Source organism: Dermacentor albipictus, chromosome 10, assembly GCF_038994185.2.
Source record: "Dermacentor albipictus isolate Rhodes 1998 colony chromosome 10, USDA_Dalb.pri_finalv2, whole genome shotgun sequence".
In the NCBI taxonomy this organism is placed as follows: Eukaryota; Metazoa; Arthropoda; class Arachnida; order Ixodida; family Ixodidae; genus Dermacentor; species Dermacentor albipictus.
Window position 1 is genome coordinate 46,909,509 of NC_091830.1, and position 16,807 is coordinate 46,926,315.

The 16,807-nt window shown below is 48.7% G+C and overlaps 1 protein-coding gene and 1 long non-coding RNA gene across 2 annotated transcripts in view; one reads left to right on the plus strand and one right to left on the minus strand.

Moving 5' to 3' along the window:
* Positions 1-3,498: 3,498 nt before the first annotated feature.
* The window catches only part of LOC139050882 (uncharacterized), a 29,505-nt gene continuing 16,196 nt past the window's right edge, over positions 3,499-16,807 (minus strand). Inside the window, exon 3 of the mRNA XM_070527691.1 lies at positions 3,499-5,837. Within this exon, the coding sequence (XP_070383792.1) occupies positions 3,961-5,837 (1,877 nt within the window). The 3' untranslated portion in view covers positions 3,499-3,960. The remainder of the gene's footprint in view (positions 5,838-16,807) is intronic.
* LOC139050886 (uncharacterized) lies at positions 10,984-14,755 on the plus strand. The gene is made up of 3 exons (XR_011509113.1): positions 10,984-11,081; positions 12,925-12,951; positions 14,518-14,755. It is a non-coding gene; the product is annotated as an uncharacterized lncRNA (long non-coding RNA).

The following is a 16,807-nucleotide window of genomic DNA, read 5'->3' on the forward strand; positions in this document are numbered from 1 at the left end:
ACTGAGGCGACTGGGGTGTGGTTCAGCGGGATCCAGAACAGGCAGGTCAAGGCGGAGAGTACTGGCGGAACAATCAATTAGAGCAGAATGTGCGGAGAGGAAGTCTAAGCCGAGGATGATGTCATGGGGACAGTGGGCGATGACCGTGAATAGCACGACTGTTGAGCGATCGGCGAAGGAGACGCGGGCGGCACACATACCAATTACGGGGGCTGTTCCGCCATCGGCGACACGGACAAGCGTCGTGGCGGGCGTGATTATTTTTTTCAGGCGGGTACGAAAGGCCGCGCTCATAACCGACAAATGCGCCCCAGTGTCTATAAGAGCAGATACAGGAACACCGTCGACTTGCACGTCAAGAAGGTTCAGATGCGTGGGCAAAGTCAGTGGAGTATTTGGCGGCGTAGGGAGCAATGCAGCGTCACCTCGAGGCGCTGCATCATTCAGTTTTCCGGCTGGGAGCGGCGTCCGAAGGGAGTCGGCGAAAAGGAGCGACGGGGCTGGGGAGAGCGAGATTGTCGTCCTTGGGGCGAAGGTGAACGAGAATAGGGGCGGTTCGGCGCAGGAGAGTCAGTGGCGGCATTATCGGAGCGTGCGGCATAAGGACGAGAAGGGCCACCCGAGGGTCGAGAATAGGCAGTATAAGCAGACCGGGTCGGGGAAGTCCAGCGACTTCGACAGTGCCGAGAAATGTGCCCGATGCGACGGCAGTGAAAACAAATGGGCTTGTCGTCAGCAGTGCGCCATTCAGCTGGGTTGCGGAAACGTGGTGGGTAAGACGATGCGGGACGGGGCGGAATCGAAGAAGCCGGGCGGGTATCAGGGTGATGGGCCGAGCAGATGGTGTGAAGGCCCATGTTTTCGAACTCCTGGCGGACAACTGCCTGGATCAGGGAAACCGTGACTGCCGGTGCGTTGGTGGGGCTGGAGTCGAAGGCAGCCGGATAGGCGGCCTCAATCTCACGCCGAACGATCTTGGTAATATCGCCGGTGTTGTTGGTACGAGGAGCGTCGGCACAGGAAGAAGTCGCTGGGGTGTTGGGCAAACGGGCAAACTGCTGATCGATACGTCTGCTTTTAGCGAGTTCCAGGCGGCGGCACTCTTTGATAACAGCATCCACCGTCGCGACGTTGTTGAACACGAGCAAGTTGAAGGCGTCATCGGCAATGCCTTTGAGGATGTGGGATACCTTGTCTGACTCGGGCATGTGTGCATCAACTTTGCGGCACAGAGCCAGGACGTCCTGAATGTACGTGACATAGGGCTCTGTGGACGTCTGCACACGGCCGGAAAGCGCCTTCTGCGCGGCAAGTTTGTGACCGTAGGGGTTGCCGAACAAGTCTCGGAGCTTTTGCTTGAACGAATCCCAACTGGTGAGCTCCTCTTCGTGCGTCCGAAACCAAACTCGAGGTGTGCCACCGAGGTAAAAGACGACGTTGGCGAGCATGATAGTAGGGTCCCACCGGTTATTGCGGCTGACGTGTTCGTACAGGCTGATCCAGTCGTCGACGTCGTCCCCATCTTTGCCCGAGAATACGCCAGGATCACGAGGAGCAGGGAGAGAGATGTAGGTCGTCGAAGTGGCAGGAGGGGTCGGAGGCGGCTGAGTCGAATTGTCATCGCCGGGAACCATGAAGCTAGGCTCGACGTACCGTCCACTGCGAAGCTCCGTGACGAGGTACAGGGAACGTCCACCTCCACCAGATATGTTACGTAAGAAGACGCAAATGAAAAGCTATATACAAGTATATTTACAACGTAATACGCCGCACTTGGCCAAGAGTAACAGCCCGCGCTAGCCTCTAATCGTTGTCGTCGTCTTCGTACTGCTCGCCTCTTCGTCATCGGTAATACTATTCCGTAGCAATATTAAACGGTATAGGCTTGATTCATAAATCGGCCACACATCATTTTCTTTTTTTTTCTTAAAGCGAGTCGAGAGCCAATGTTTCGGCGACCATTGGCTGCTCATATCGCAAACATGTCCGCGCGTGTCGTCAGAACGCCGGCCGAGGAGATCCGCCGAAACGCAAATCGCGCTGAAGCAACGCTTCCACAGCGTCGCACCTGATGAATGAAACGGAGTATAGAGTGCCCTGGTGTCCCCTTTCCCCGTCGCTCCGTACAGGGTGGCGACAACTGCCGCGTCTGTAGCGGCGTTGGGCCCACGAATGGCGGTCACACGCGAGCGCTGGCAACGTGTCCCTAAGGCGCCCGTCAAAGGCATCTACTGTGGCGGCGTCCGACATTAGCGCGCCCAACGGCGTAGCAGACGAAGTGGTTGTCTGCGCTCTGTACTGAGCTGCAGGCAAGGAGGACATCGAGGCAGCCTGAGTAGGCCTAAGGTCTCTATGTAAAGCAAGTTCAAGGAAGCCGAGGCTAAGCGATGATGTCGACAAGACACTGCAGTTCTTGAGCGGGAAGCGGACGCAAATCCTGGACGCCGTGAGCGTGCCTCAGTGTACGGGAAACGAGGCCGACGCAAAAAGCAACAACGCCGACATATTCCTGCAGTTCTAATTGACGCTTCTCGCACTTGTCCAGTTCTCTCTGTTCATCTGTACCCATGCACGCACAACCACACGTGTTTACTTGGTCGGCTTGCGTTTATTGCAATTCATACGGCCATTAAAGCTACGAGCCTTACTTCGGGTAATATTCTAGCGTGTTGCTATCACAGTCATTGTTTCGCCCTTGATGGCGAAGCTGCGATTTTTTTCTTATTCACTTGCGTATAGACGCGAGCCATCACCGAATCTCGACGTCGTGCTCCCCTTGACTCCCGGAGGGCTGCGAGCTTTCACATTTTTCAGACGGGACTCAGCACGCCGAATCTAGACCAGAAACAAGTTTTAGTAATCCATCAATACTGTCGCACAAAATCTAATTTTGCTTTTGAAATGAATAGCATCACCTCAAATTATCATTTGTCCTATTGTGCATTCCGTTCATGCAGAGAATTGACGTTTGCGTTGACAGCGTATATTCTCCCCTTCTTCGTTTTCTTTCTGTGGTTCCGTGACACAGGCAAGCAACGCACACTGACTAGCCCATGCTTTGAGTGCTTACAATGTGCCGCCGTGTTTGTGCCGGTTCTCGGCCAAGCCGTAGGAGCGGACATGTGCCACTGCGACACAAGTGATATGAAATGTTTGACTGGGCTTACTATATCCCGTACTTATCTGTGCATACACCTGTCATCGCAATTATTGGTGATGATGATGAATATCGAATTAACGGCACAACCTATCACACTTATTTTATCGACGAACATCGTAGGTGGTCTTCGTCCTGGTCCTGACGCTGCGCAGGCGTCTCCCACTGTGCACCTGCCTGATCTGGAGTTCTCGTTTCGGAATGGGAATCGAACAGCGCAGTGCAGAAATATTTAACTTCTCTGATATCAACAGCGTCAGCTTTGCGGTGCGGAAGCACAGCATGTGATTCTGCGCTGCATAAGTTGAAGATAAGCACTGTTGTGGGCAATGTTGTCAGTTTTATTACGTGTGATTATCGGCATCTGCAATGTTTCTTGTGCAGCTTTGTAATGCAACATAAATATTTCGTAGTGCTCATGATTATGCAGATCCACGCTTTATTAGCTGCTCTGATGGAGTATCATTTCTAGATGTTGTTCTAGACCCGCAATAAAATTGGGTCGACAAAATCAAACACAACAACACGTTCTTTTGAGCGTTACAAGGTGGATTAGTAGCGTTTGCTTTTAACATGGCGAACAGCAGCCATACGATACGCATATGGCTGGTAAACGATATGAACGGAACAGATGAGAGTTCTCGCAGTTGAGCTTAATTCTCAGTCCTGTAGTGTTTAAGAGACAGGCGAAAAACGTCCGCAAGTGGGCTCGCTCTTTTTAATTATAATCAGGTGTCAGTGACACCTCTGTATTGACTAGATGCGCGACGAAAAAACAAAAGAAAATGTGAACCGCGCATCCGTCAGCAGTTCGGCGCGGCGTCTTGGATGGACCCGTTATGTATGTTCCTGCCCAAAGTACCGAAGTACAGCTGGCGCAGAAGTAGATGAGGACTGTAGCCACTGCCACACTGTCCGGCGTAGTTGTCGTACTCGATAAATGTGGCGAAGGTGCACGGCTCGTCGTTTGTCGGTGGGTGCGAGCGCTTTTTGAATCGATCGAGCAACGTGGAGGCGAGGGCGTTTAAGTACATGGTGGCGTTGTAGATCTTCAAGAGGTTTGGGCGGACGGCCCAGTTGGCGTAGTGCACGACGCACGACTGCGAGTCTCCCTCCTTCCTGCAGAAGCGGGTCTTGCCGCACGCTTCGTAGATCGGGGCCCAGCGTGACTTGCCCGCCTGCGACTGGATGAACGTGTCCGTGGTCTTGTCGAGGTAACCGTCGTACGCGAGAGTGGCCGTGGGTTCGGCGACGCATATCTTCTCAGGCCGCAGCCCTCGCACGCTGTTAACGAAATGACGCAGCGTCAGCACTATGTTGTCAGTGAAAGTGGAACATAGTTCGGGGGAGCTGCTCGACGCGTTTGGATAGTGGCGGTGATCGGTGAGAAGGAAATAGTTGACTACGTCCTTGGAAGTGTACATGAGGCGTTCCACGGAATCGCTCCCGTTCAGCATTGCAGTAACGAGGGCCTGTGCCATGCCGTTGTTGTCGAAGACTTGCCGAAGCATGCGCAACAGCACGGCCACGGCTCCCTGGTCGTCCGGACCCCTGCAACTGGCCCCAGGGTCGACCCAGTGCACGGCCACGCCGTCGAGGCGAAAAGTGCGCATGGCGTCCACCACGTTCGCCGTTAGTCTGTTGAGGGTGACGGGGTCTTGGCCAAGCTTGGAGAAGTGCGGCCCGTCCTCCGGGTATCCTCCCAGTGCCAGTAGGATCTTGACGTTGGAGTACCCGAGGTTGTCGACGATGTTCCTCAGCTGGTGGATGCCATGCCGCTGGTCGAAGCTGGGCAGCCGGCTGGTGATGTTTCCGTTATCGATGCCCACGGACCAATAGATGACGTAGTGGCATAGATCGAAGGGCAGCGTCTCGAACGTGAAGTCGAATTTGGTACCGGTCGTGCTGTAATTGCGGCTGAAGTCGACTGCGGTGTTGTTGAAAAGGCAGAAGAAAGGCCTCGGTGATTGTGTTGAGGGGCCAAGGGACGGGTTGGTGTTTACCCTTATCGGCTCTATTACCGCGGGTATCGTCAGGGGCTTCAGGCAGGCTGCCGGAATGGTTGCGGGCATTGTAACGGGCATTGTAACGGGCATTGAACCGCCCCCGAAAGGCGGTTCAGCGGGCAGCAGTGTTGTGTTGCTGTTGACCAGGAACGGCACCAGGAACAGCCACATGGAGAAAATGAGGGGAAATGTCAGGGCTGCCCAGAGCGCCCAGAGCTGGATGCATAGTCTTTCGTCTTGCGGTGTCTCTTCTAGCCGGCTACGTTGTAGCTGGAACTGGTGGTCGGCTGGCGGTATTGTGGCTGGACGGTTACTCTCGGTGGGGTTCGCAGGGGCTGGAGGCGTGAGCACCAGCAGAATCTCTCGCACTGGTGGCGGCGAAGAAGATAACGTGGCCGGGCGCTGCTGGGTCGCTGTCGATGGCTTATTTGGCGCCTCGCCGGTGACGACTTGCAAATGGCGAGGTCGGTTCTTAGACGCGGGGCGCGCATTGCGGAAGACGTCTCGGTTACTTGCCGGTTGTTCCATAGGGGCATCGGCAGGTAGCGTCAGTGGAACTTCGCGATCGTTGGTGCGGTGCTCGGGGCGGCGTTTCTTCTTCTTCAACGAAAACGATGCCACGTGCCCACAGCAAGGACCTGCACACTGTGGCTCTCGTTCCCAAGCAAAGGCACCTGAACATGCAAGGAAATGTCCGAGGTGTAGGCGGCTATAATCTTTGAACTCGGAGTGTTTTGTTAAACAAAGCGTATTTTATGTCTCGTGTGGTAAATCTGCGCCACTTGGAGGAAACGTATTAGTATACTGCCACAGGAACGCTTGCCGAGCCATTATAGTTTCCTTTGCGTCACAAAAAGATGGCCTTGTTAACATTTGCTATGTTCCATGATTGATTTATATCTCCGTCAATTAATAATTCATTTAGAAAATTCAAGTAGCAATAACCTAAATTCTCGGTTAAAATAATATTAATGTAATTATTCAAAATCTAGCGTGCCCATTTTAACGTTTACCCTTATGTTACGCACCATTAATGTTGAGTTCATGTCACTCTTCTTTATTATATGCAAGACTAACCTTACTTTTCTAACTTAATTTTATTTGATTTCGGCTTCTTTCTCATCCTCCATAATTAATTTATATTCCTGTATTTTTCTGAACAATTTTACCACCCGGTTTGGGGCCTATCCACACAGTGCGTTTGTGCCATTGAAAAAGGCAACGCCATCATCATCATCAGCAGCATAGCGTTCGCCGCAAACGTTTCGCGGTAAAGATTACGGTTGCATGAGCTGCAGTTGCCGGGGAGCGTCAACTGCAGTATACTAAGCAGGGAGTGACGTAACTGCACTTTTATGTGAAAAAGAAGAACCTAGCAACTGTTTTCATTTTAGTTTTGATGGAGCTATGGAACGACGACGCATAATTACGACTCCCAAAGAGCAACATGAACACGATGAGCGACGAAACGAACGGTAACGTCAATATGTACAACGGCGTCGTGTTCAGGCTCGGCAGGACCCAGTTTAGGGCGACGTCACATTGGTCCATCCGATCACGTGATACCACAGCTTCTCTGGCCAATCACCTTCACAGCGTGGATTGGAGCCCATTTTTTGCTAGTCCCATGGATATAGTCTGCGATTTTAAATATTTGTGGTCTTCTAAGGGTGAAACAAAACTTAGCAAATGTTTTATCTGTCCTTGTTGTAGATATTTTTACGGGGTTAAGAACCGTCAGACTTGTATTTACAGAATATTTACAATAATTATAGCAGCTGAGAGAGGCTCCTTTCTGAGAGGAAGGCTTTGACGGCCCAGCGTGAATTGCTGAAGACGTGGATGGTGGTCGGGTCTGTGAACGCGAGTGCGATGGCGACCTCGGGGTATCCTGTGTTGGCTTCTGGTTTCGGTTTTGGGTCGTTTACGTCAGCGTACCACTCAGCGCCAAACGCATTAAGTGTCCTGCAGCGTTTCCCCTCTCGGAAATAAAATAATTCTTGATCTGGTCCCCGACTGAAGCAGTGCAGTTTTTTCTAGCGGCGCTGCGCTCCCCGGCCGTTTATGCTTCGAGCCGCAGATCCTCCGACCGGCTTCCCCGTCGAGGCTACAATAAACTGGCGACGAGGTAAACCATTATTGTGCTTTCTACGTTGTCTTGCCGTACTACTTCTGCTCTTACACCTGCTTTCGGCATGCAAGACGCCGCAACTACGTCTCCTCCGTGAACCGGAACTACTACCCCTTTGTTCTCGGTGCCCAGCATGGCGTTCGTGCCCCCCATGCCGCCTTTGCTGGCGCTTCCCGGTACTTCTGCGGTACTGTGGCTCACGCGGAAACGGTACCTTTGCGCGTTTCTCGATGCAACTGGAGGCGAGGCACTACAAGACGATAGGAAGAAAGCTATTTTACAGAGTAACTTAGGCTTCGATGGGCAGCGACTCTACTACGACCTCGCGTCGCAAACGGACCAGATGGCTACTACGTTCGAAGACATCCTTCGCATCTTCGACCAGCACTACGAAGAAAGTACCAATGCCCTGGTGCACTGCATTGTTTTCCGGGACAGGAAGCAACTAACTAGGGAAACCTTTGAGGACTTCGTCACCGCGCTACAAAGGCTAGCGCCTGCTCTTGCGTTCAGCGCTTGGCATGACGAGTCCCTTCGGGACCAAGAACTTCAAGGCGCCGCATCAACAAGAATACGAGACAGGTTATACTCTACGAAGGATCGTCCATCACGCTCAAGAGGCCCCAAGAAATCGGACGATCCATACAGCAAGGTCACAAAAACTTGCTGTATGGTCTTCCAGTCTTCAAATAAGTCTTCAAAAGGTCGTCTGTTCAGCGCGTCTTGATGCAACGCCAAGATGGCGTCGCCAGTCATCACTTGTTGTGCCCGGGCGTGCAAGATGGCTGTTCCCGCCACCCTTCTGCCTTGATCCGGCGGCTTGAAGATGGAGCTCGGCGGCATGGCGGAAAGTCACGACATAGGGTAGCCGGCCAACATGGCGCCCGGCCAGAACACCGCAATGTCAATGGGGACATCACGGGCCATTGCTACCGATGTGTTTCACCTCACCACATCGCATCCGATCCAGGCTGTCCAGCGTAGCACGTTTCCGGCCGTGCGTCCAGAAAAGTGGGACATTACGCTTCAGTTTGCCGTTCGGGGAACCGACCGCATCGACAGACCCTGCTCGTACGCAGCTTTGTTTCCGCTACATGCCACCAGGAGTTCCAGCTGACTCAAGCGTTCAGCTTCCGTCTCTTCCGCACAACGCTCCCTCGGAGTTAGCCCTGCCGTTCTCAGGACAATCGGGACTTGTAAAAGGCTTCATCCAAGACGCTCATCTTCGAGCTTCAGTGCAACCAGTCTCGGCGAAAGTGTGTCCTGTATCTCGGTTTCTCCGTGAAGAAGTCTCCGCCGAACTGCAACAGCTGGAATCAGCTGATATCAACAAACGAGTGTCAGCGTCCGAGTGGATTTCTCCGCTTGTCTTAGTTTGGAAGTACAATTCTATTCGACTTCGCGTCGATCTTAGAGAACCGAACATGGCTATCGTCATAGACTGCTTTCGCCTACCGTGGGCTGACGAACTGTTGCATCGACTCGCTGGTGCTACTGTGTTCAGTAAGTTTGACTTACACTCCGCTTATCATCATGTTTTATTGTCCGAGAAAAGCCGTGAGCTTACTACTTTCATCCCTCATGACGGTCTCTTTCGCTTCAAGCGTTTGTGTTTCGCATTGGCATCTGCGCCTTCCGCTGTTCAGCATATAATGTCATCTCTTTTAAAAGACTGTGCAGGTACCTTGTGCTGCCTAAGTGATGTTTTGATTTGGGGCCGCACACTGCTTGCGTAAGCAAGAATTGTACAGCAAGGGTCTCGGGCTATCGATCAATCAATCAATCAATCAATCAATCAATCAATCAATCAATCAATCAATCAATCAATCAATCAATCAATCAATCAATCAATCAATCAATCAATCAATCAATCAATCAATCAATCAATCAATCAATCAATCAATCAATCAATCAATCAGTCAATCAATCAATCAATCAATCAATCAATCAATCAATCAATCAATCTTTACTTCGTATTCATTCATTTACAAAAAATGAACGCTGGAACAAGATCTAAGACAGGCGTGCCTGTAGCTAATGCATTTAAGGCTCTATATTTATTTTAGTAAATATTTAAGAATTGGTGCACTAATATCTATCGATCTAGCTTACGCGTAGCCCTCTAAACACAGCCTGTATTTTAAATCATAGTCTTAAATTCATAATCTTGCTATATCAAGACATGTTCTGGCGCTCTTTGTCCTTAGATGCCCTTGCGCCAATAAAATGCAATCATCGCACACACGCACAAAAAGAATAATGCGCAAACGAGCTCTCGGGCATTAAGAATGAAAGTCTGGTGTGTTTAATATTATCCAGTATGAAGAAAAAGCAATAGTCGGAACAGGGGACATTTACCTAATAGGAGGTAACTGCCTCGCTAAATTGTGGGAGGGGACGCTTGGTAGCCTTAACTAAGAATGAGGATGGACTTGAGTGTCTGCCCCCTCCACGAGGCATTCTCTGGGGCGCCGCATGAATTTGTAGAGATATATGAACAGTGACAACGAAAAAAGAAAACGAATGCAAATGTAATGGGTGCATTGTATAATGAGGACGAATAAAGAAAAGCGTTCGGGCCCTTTACATGCTGAAACCAAGGCATGATTGAGAGGCACGAGGTGGTGGGGTACAACAAAGCAATTTTGACATGCTGGGCTTCTTTAACCCGCACCTAAATATAAGTAATCGGGCGCTTGCGCATTTCGCCCCCTATCGGAATGTGGCCGCGGTCAAGATTGAGCCCGTGAATTTTATTTCAGGGGCGCAACGCCGTAACCACTAATCTACCACGGCTGGTAAAAATGGATTAAGAGTGATACACTATACATTTTGCATGCGTAGACATTTTGCAAGTGTAGTTAGTTTGTTCAAAGAATGTGTGCATTGCTCTGTGTAAGACGGTGACAATTTAGCTGTCGCTGTGCGCCTGCATCACCTGAGGTTTTGTGAGCTCCTGCAAGGGCGCTGTTCGTCGAGGACTCCATCTGACCGAAAGCTATTATCACCCTTGGTGGAGGCGTTACATGCATTTACAAACCCGGAGCTCCGTGTTCAGACACTCCCTCTCGCTGCTGCCATGCCAGACGGCACTGGACAGCCTAATCACCCCCAGGCTTGGCCTGTTCTCTGTTACGGTGCGGTACGCCATCAATGAGGCGAGGGGCCGCTGTATATAGTGGGACATCCGAGACTCACGATCCCCATATTAGTATCCAGTGAGCGCAGATCAAACGTGGCATTACGCAGCCAAGTTCAACGACGTCATCTTACACAATTTCGGCATCCTGCATTTTTTTTTTCGATTTCGCAATCGTGAGTGCCACCTTTTCACCAGGTCGCGTTTAAAACGTGTTCTGCGGAGCTCCTTGGAACTGCCGTGTGCAACCTTCGGGCAGAACAACAGCTGGCTGGATGTCTCGCAAATGCGATGAATAAGTAACAATACTGAGGCGGCGTGAAGAACTTGTGCTCACGCGTTCGGTAGCAGCAATTGTCTGCACGAAAGGTGTGCCACTAGGCTAGCTTACAGTATCCGGTGTATGGTATGAAACGAACATGACACTCGCGCGACGTGTACCGTGCGTAAGCAATTGTCTTACAACAGCTGCCCTGCGAATGCATGTCTGCAGGCCTAGCTCAGGACCTGAGCAAAAAAAAAAAATACCTATTGCGTTTTGTGCATTTATAGCTGTTTCACCTCCTGCGCAGAAGAACATGAACGTTCTGCTTGTTGGTGCAGTCCTTGCTGTTTTTCTTGCTGTTGCTTCGTCTGGACCGCGCTGCAGTAAGGGCAAAATTTTGTGTAAATAGTAGTGAAACGGATAGGCGAACACCAATCGTAGAGTGCGGTACTTAGGCCTAGGCGTAGAGTAGGCGAAGTACTTGGGCGTAGAGTGAAGTACTTAGGTGTTGCCGAAATAAGACTTCGCTTATAGATGGAACTCCGAAAATAAGAAAAGAGAAGCCTGCAGTGAAAGTTGGCAACGTTGAGAACATGGTTTTCGCTAATATAGGTAATTCACCGTGATTCCGCTCTCAAATTTAGAGATACAACCTGTCTCGCCCACTTTAGTGAGAATAGCACGACTATTTTGAGTGAAACAAAAGTAATGGAATGATTAGCCATTTTAGGAAAGTAAATTCTAAGTGAACAGTGTTAGTTCTTGTATTAACAACGAGAAAACGTGCACGAGTATGTTGAAGTAAATAGTTAGGAGATTTGATTCACCTAACACCTGCGTTAAGCCAATCCTCCTAGAACCGTTTCACTTAAATGTAGTGCAACAATACCTTTGACTCGTACAACTTTGTTTTATTTCAAACGTAAGAAATCGTTAACATTCATTTGCCTAAACAAACATAAGTTCACGATACCTCGTGATGTTCGACTTGGGTGCAGTGATGACTTGAAGCCGAATGCGTCATGTTGCGAGTGGTGATGGATGCATTGCGACCAAAGATGCATGTACATAGAAGTATTAAGCGTAGGAATGCATGTTCATTGCTTCAGACGCTCGCAGGGACACGCGTTTAATCAACCTTACTCGCATCCGCCGTGATGGCGTATGGTGGCTTTTGTTTTGTGCTGCTAATCCCGAAGGCGCGGGATCAAGTCTTGGCCGCGGCGGCCGTATCTCGATGTGGGCGAGATGCCCCCCCCCAAAAAAAAGACACCCTTGTACCGTGATTTGGGTGCACGTTAAAGAGCCCCAGGTGGCCGAAATTAATCCGGAGTCCCCCACTACGGTGTGTGACCATGAAGTCTTTGAGGCTCGTGTTCTGTGAATGTCATCTGTCCCGTTAATGTTCCTCGGGCTTGACCGTTTCCTCGTAACAGTTGTGTGAAAGACGCACCGCTGCATCTGCTCGGTGAGACACCGACGCCAAACCCCGAGGAAGAAAGCATAAAGGCTAGTCTTATGTATTATAACTGAACGACTGTGACGCGATAGCATTATCACGATACTCGCGAATGCACTGCGTGCAGGATAGGCTCACGCTTCGAGGCACATTAAAACCCTAGTTACGTCATGAATCGTACGCTGGTGTGCGGGTGGACCCACTAAGTCCCCACCATTGAATAAAGAGTCTCCGGTACCGGCCCAGTTTTGGTTTCATCATGTGCGGGTCTCTCGAGTTTGGAATTACAAATTTCCGCTGGGACCGGTCCACATTACTCGTCTTGGAATCAAAGGACAAGCAGGAAACTAGAGAACCTGTCAGAGGAGGAGCGGGAGGGGGGAGGGGCGTTGTACTGCAATGAAATCATCGCTATAGTGCTTGTGGTTATTGGCCAAGAAACGTATGACAAGAATATGCAGCTGCATTGTAGAGTTTAGAAGAAAAACAACTTGTCAGTTGTTTTCTCTTCGGCAGGTTACATGTGTAATAAATACCAAACTTTAAGATAATCCGTCCCTGTATTTACACAAGCCTCTTACACTCTAAATAAGCAACTTTCATAAGTTATTCCGCGCTCAATTATCATATATGCAATGTCGAATGCTAATTATCGACAGTTGCCAGCTTCTCAGCGCATGTGTGGTTTTTTTGTTACAGAATGCAGTGCGCAAAGTTGCGATGTAACAAAAATTGACTTTGTTTTTATGCATACACTTATTTTACAGGGCCTCGGGATTGCACCTACCCAAGAGGTCTGCTATATTACTGAATTTTTTCTGGCTTCGTATTACCTACATGGTACCAACCTTTGATGTTTCTAGAAGGTTAGAAAGGTTGCTGTACAATATGTCAGTATCTCCCAGTAAACAATATTCTACTGAGTTGTCATCGGGGGTATGACGTCACACGCCCATCACAGAATAAGGAAGACTTTTGTACTTCAAAAGTTATCCGTGCGGCTTTGTGATGATTATAAATTAACCGAGCTGTAGAACCATAGGCGAATGTTTCTGTTTGAAGTTTGATGAGATGGTTGTAATGTTCTTTACTGCTGCCAACAAAATAAAACTTTCTATTTGTTAGCCCTGTATGATCTGCTTTCGTTTTCTGGGCAGCTTAACTTAGCGAGGCAAGCTTCAACCTTTATTACTTCTACCCCATATCGGCATGTTCTCAAGTGGCAAATTTTAAACGGACATTGGTGCGCGGTTTCTTTGATCTGCTCATGGTAGATAGACGAGAACGAGAACCAGACGCACACGACAGAACGAAATTCAAATTGAAAAATTGTGGACGCACAAAGATGATAATAATTAAACGGCTGACGAGAGTTCCTTTCAAGAACAAGTTTTTTTTTCGCTCTCTCTATACACGTACATGTTGGAATCTATGTCAGACAAAGCTTTCGTGATGTGGTTAATGCATCGCCATTTGTTGGGCATGTTGGTAAACTGACTTGGAAAGCATACTTAGCGCCAGCGAACAAGGACAAAAGGGAGACGACACCACAATGCGTTAACAATTTGATTTTTAGGAAATGCCCACCTATTTAGGCCACGCACAGTGGCGCCACCTCATCAAATTTGTAACCAACCAAACAAGCCATTTCCTTATCTAACAAGTCGACCCTTCGGTGCATCCATCGGTCCGTCCGTCCGTCTGTCCATCCATCCCATCCCATCCCATCAATCCATCCGTCCATCTGTTCATCTGTCCATCGGTCCGTCCTTCCGTCTGTCCGAGTCTGAGGTATTCGGCGAGAACGCACGAGCAGCAGTTGCAGGCAGCAGCCACGGTCAGAAAGAGAGGCGCAGGGCGCTTCACAAAGGAAGCTTCGCTTTAAAATTAATGATGCAGGGAGCTGGATAGGCAACTAGGGAAACAGAATAACAAAATAGCGTTCACGGGTGCTAGGACAAAAAAAAAAAAAGAGTTTACGCGAACTTCCGCGAACATTCGTTAATGGGTGTCACGGCCAGTGAAAAGACAAATTCGCTCACACGTTACATGAGAATGCGCGAGCTTTCTGCTTTTCGTGCTAGAGTGCTTTCGGAACAAAGCCTTGTCATTGTAGAAGAAAGGATGCAGCCATTTTTTGGTTGACACTACACAGCACATTTTCTCAACTGTTTTTCACAATTGGTACCCGATGCGTAAACTACAAGCAAGGGTGGTGGCCATTGCAGCAATGAAATACCTTGTGATGCTCCGACATCTTCTCGAATATTGAAAAAAAAAATGAAATTGGCCAGAACGGGAGAAGTGGGTAAAAAAATAATCATCTCTGTCCTGAAGATTTTGGTCGTGCTTTTACGCAGATTGTTGGAAGCCTACTACGCGTGCACCATGCTCTTCGTCCTCACGGAGACTTTTCTTCTACAATTCTATTGTCGGGCGGTGCGAGGCATTTGGCTGGAGAGGACCATGCGAAGAGTGCAACTGCTACATCAGCCTGAGCGAATGCGCACAAAAGTGCACGCCACTGCAATATAAGCTTCGCCGGCGGCCCGGCTAATTCCACTGACTGTGTTACTGAAATAAATACTAAACATGAAATGATGCTCAACAATTTGGAGTGACTGCATTGAAGTCAACTGGTGACTACTTCATGATCATAGTTATGCTGAAGGGGCTCCACAGATGTACTTATTCGATTGCTCAGCACATCTATACCTTTCCTTCTACTGAACTGGATACGTTAATACAAAAATAGTTAGGCCCATATCTAAGAGGCTAATGATATATCAAATACAACTGCTTTTGCATGTCAGACACAAAGAAAGCACGTATAGTGTAATATAGTATGCCTCAACACACAAATTATACGACAAAACAACGTAAAAAGCAAATACGAACATTACATGGTGTAATGTTCGTATTTGCATTGCATAAATGTTTGCATTGCTTACGCAACAGAAATAAATTAAATATGGGGCGCACGTTATCTTCTGCAGCTAATTGGTATTTGTCACGTTCTAAAGTTTTCAGCAGAATTTATGAGAAGTGGCAAGTCATTCCATACTTCGTGCTTCATGAATTCCAATGATGTTATTCGCGGCACACATAGTGAGAGTTGGCCAATTGGACTTAACCGTTTCTAGTACGTGCTTTATTACGAGCGGGTTGGTAAACAGACCTAATAGGAAGGAAAGTTGTAGGTAATAAGGTATTCGCGAACCGTGAATACCTGCACACGAATTAAAATGAGATTACACAGTTCTGTCTTACTGTTATACTCGGCCTCAGAAGTCTGACTGGTGTTCAGACGCCTGTGTGATCATGACTGCGAAAGTGGCAATCGGCGTGTTTATGCTTCCTGTGCTAACGTCACTTGCTGCGCTAATTAAGCTGTTAACTGGAAGCTTCATATCGACAGGCTATATGGCAGGCTCTCTTCCTCATGCTCCTATCTGACGAAGGCTCGGAGTCAATCCGATTTGGAAGCGTTGAGAATCTTATATATTTTTGTCGTTCACTCTCACTTAGCTTATTGCATTGAAGCCTGGAAATTTACTTACAAAGCATACTTACAGTCCTTTTTATGTACGGCTTCAGCAGAGATCATTGAGGATAATCAATTACGAAAGTGTTATCACATCATCAAGAATATTTTTTTTCCTGTGAAGTCCTGCTATTATCCCACTTAGGCAGATTACCGCGTTGCTTACTCTTACCTTCGATAACTAGATGCAACAGGACATTTTTTCTACTATCTACCACTATCTACTACTAAGAGCCACTCAGCTTCTCACAAGAAATCTCTGGTACTGATGTGTCACAAAGACTGTGACCATACGGCCAGCGACGCTTAGGTTCTAAAGGTGTGAGCTCACTTTCCAGAAACATGAGGCAGTCATGTGATTTTAATGATACGGTAAAAGAGTCCTTTCTTTGTGATCCAAATTAAATAGAGGTTTTCACGACAATGTTAACGACATCAACAAGATATGTCGTTAGCGTTATACATGCTTGTTGCTTATAGGTATGTGTACACAAATGTATAGTAATTTGTGTAATGTGAGTGCTAGTACGAGTACTAGTGCTCTTGCTCGGTGTGCTATGCATCAAACGTAGAGTTGAACCTGTCCTTGAAACGTCATATGCATAAAGTGAGCCTCTGTGCAACAGACGTTTGCACGTACTTACAGAATTCCGTCAACCGCGAAACGTTTACGGGACTCGGGATCTGCCGAGAAGCTAAATTCTCGCCAAGTGTGGTCACGCGGCTCCGAATTAAAATGTTCCAGCCTGTAGTAGCCTTCGCCACCTACACAGTCATTCATTAAATTAGAAGTGCCATGCTTTGACAGTGCAGGAATTCACATTTGCAGGGTGAACCGTATCCTGGAAACTTTTGCGGCTCACTGTGCGTGTGTTTGGACGGCCGAGGGGAGCTGGACGTAGCCCTCATCTCGTATGCGTGCTGTATTACCGGTACTAGCGTTTCTGCTGTGAGTGTCAATTGGCAGTTGGACTGAAACTAAGCCTTTTTTCGTTTTGGAGCGCTTATTGTTCTGCTGCCCGGGAGTGGCATCTGGCGCATGCGCGATTTCGTGGAATTTGGCGGGGAGGGGGGGGGGGCGTAGCCTTCTCGTTCCTGCGGTCAAC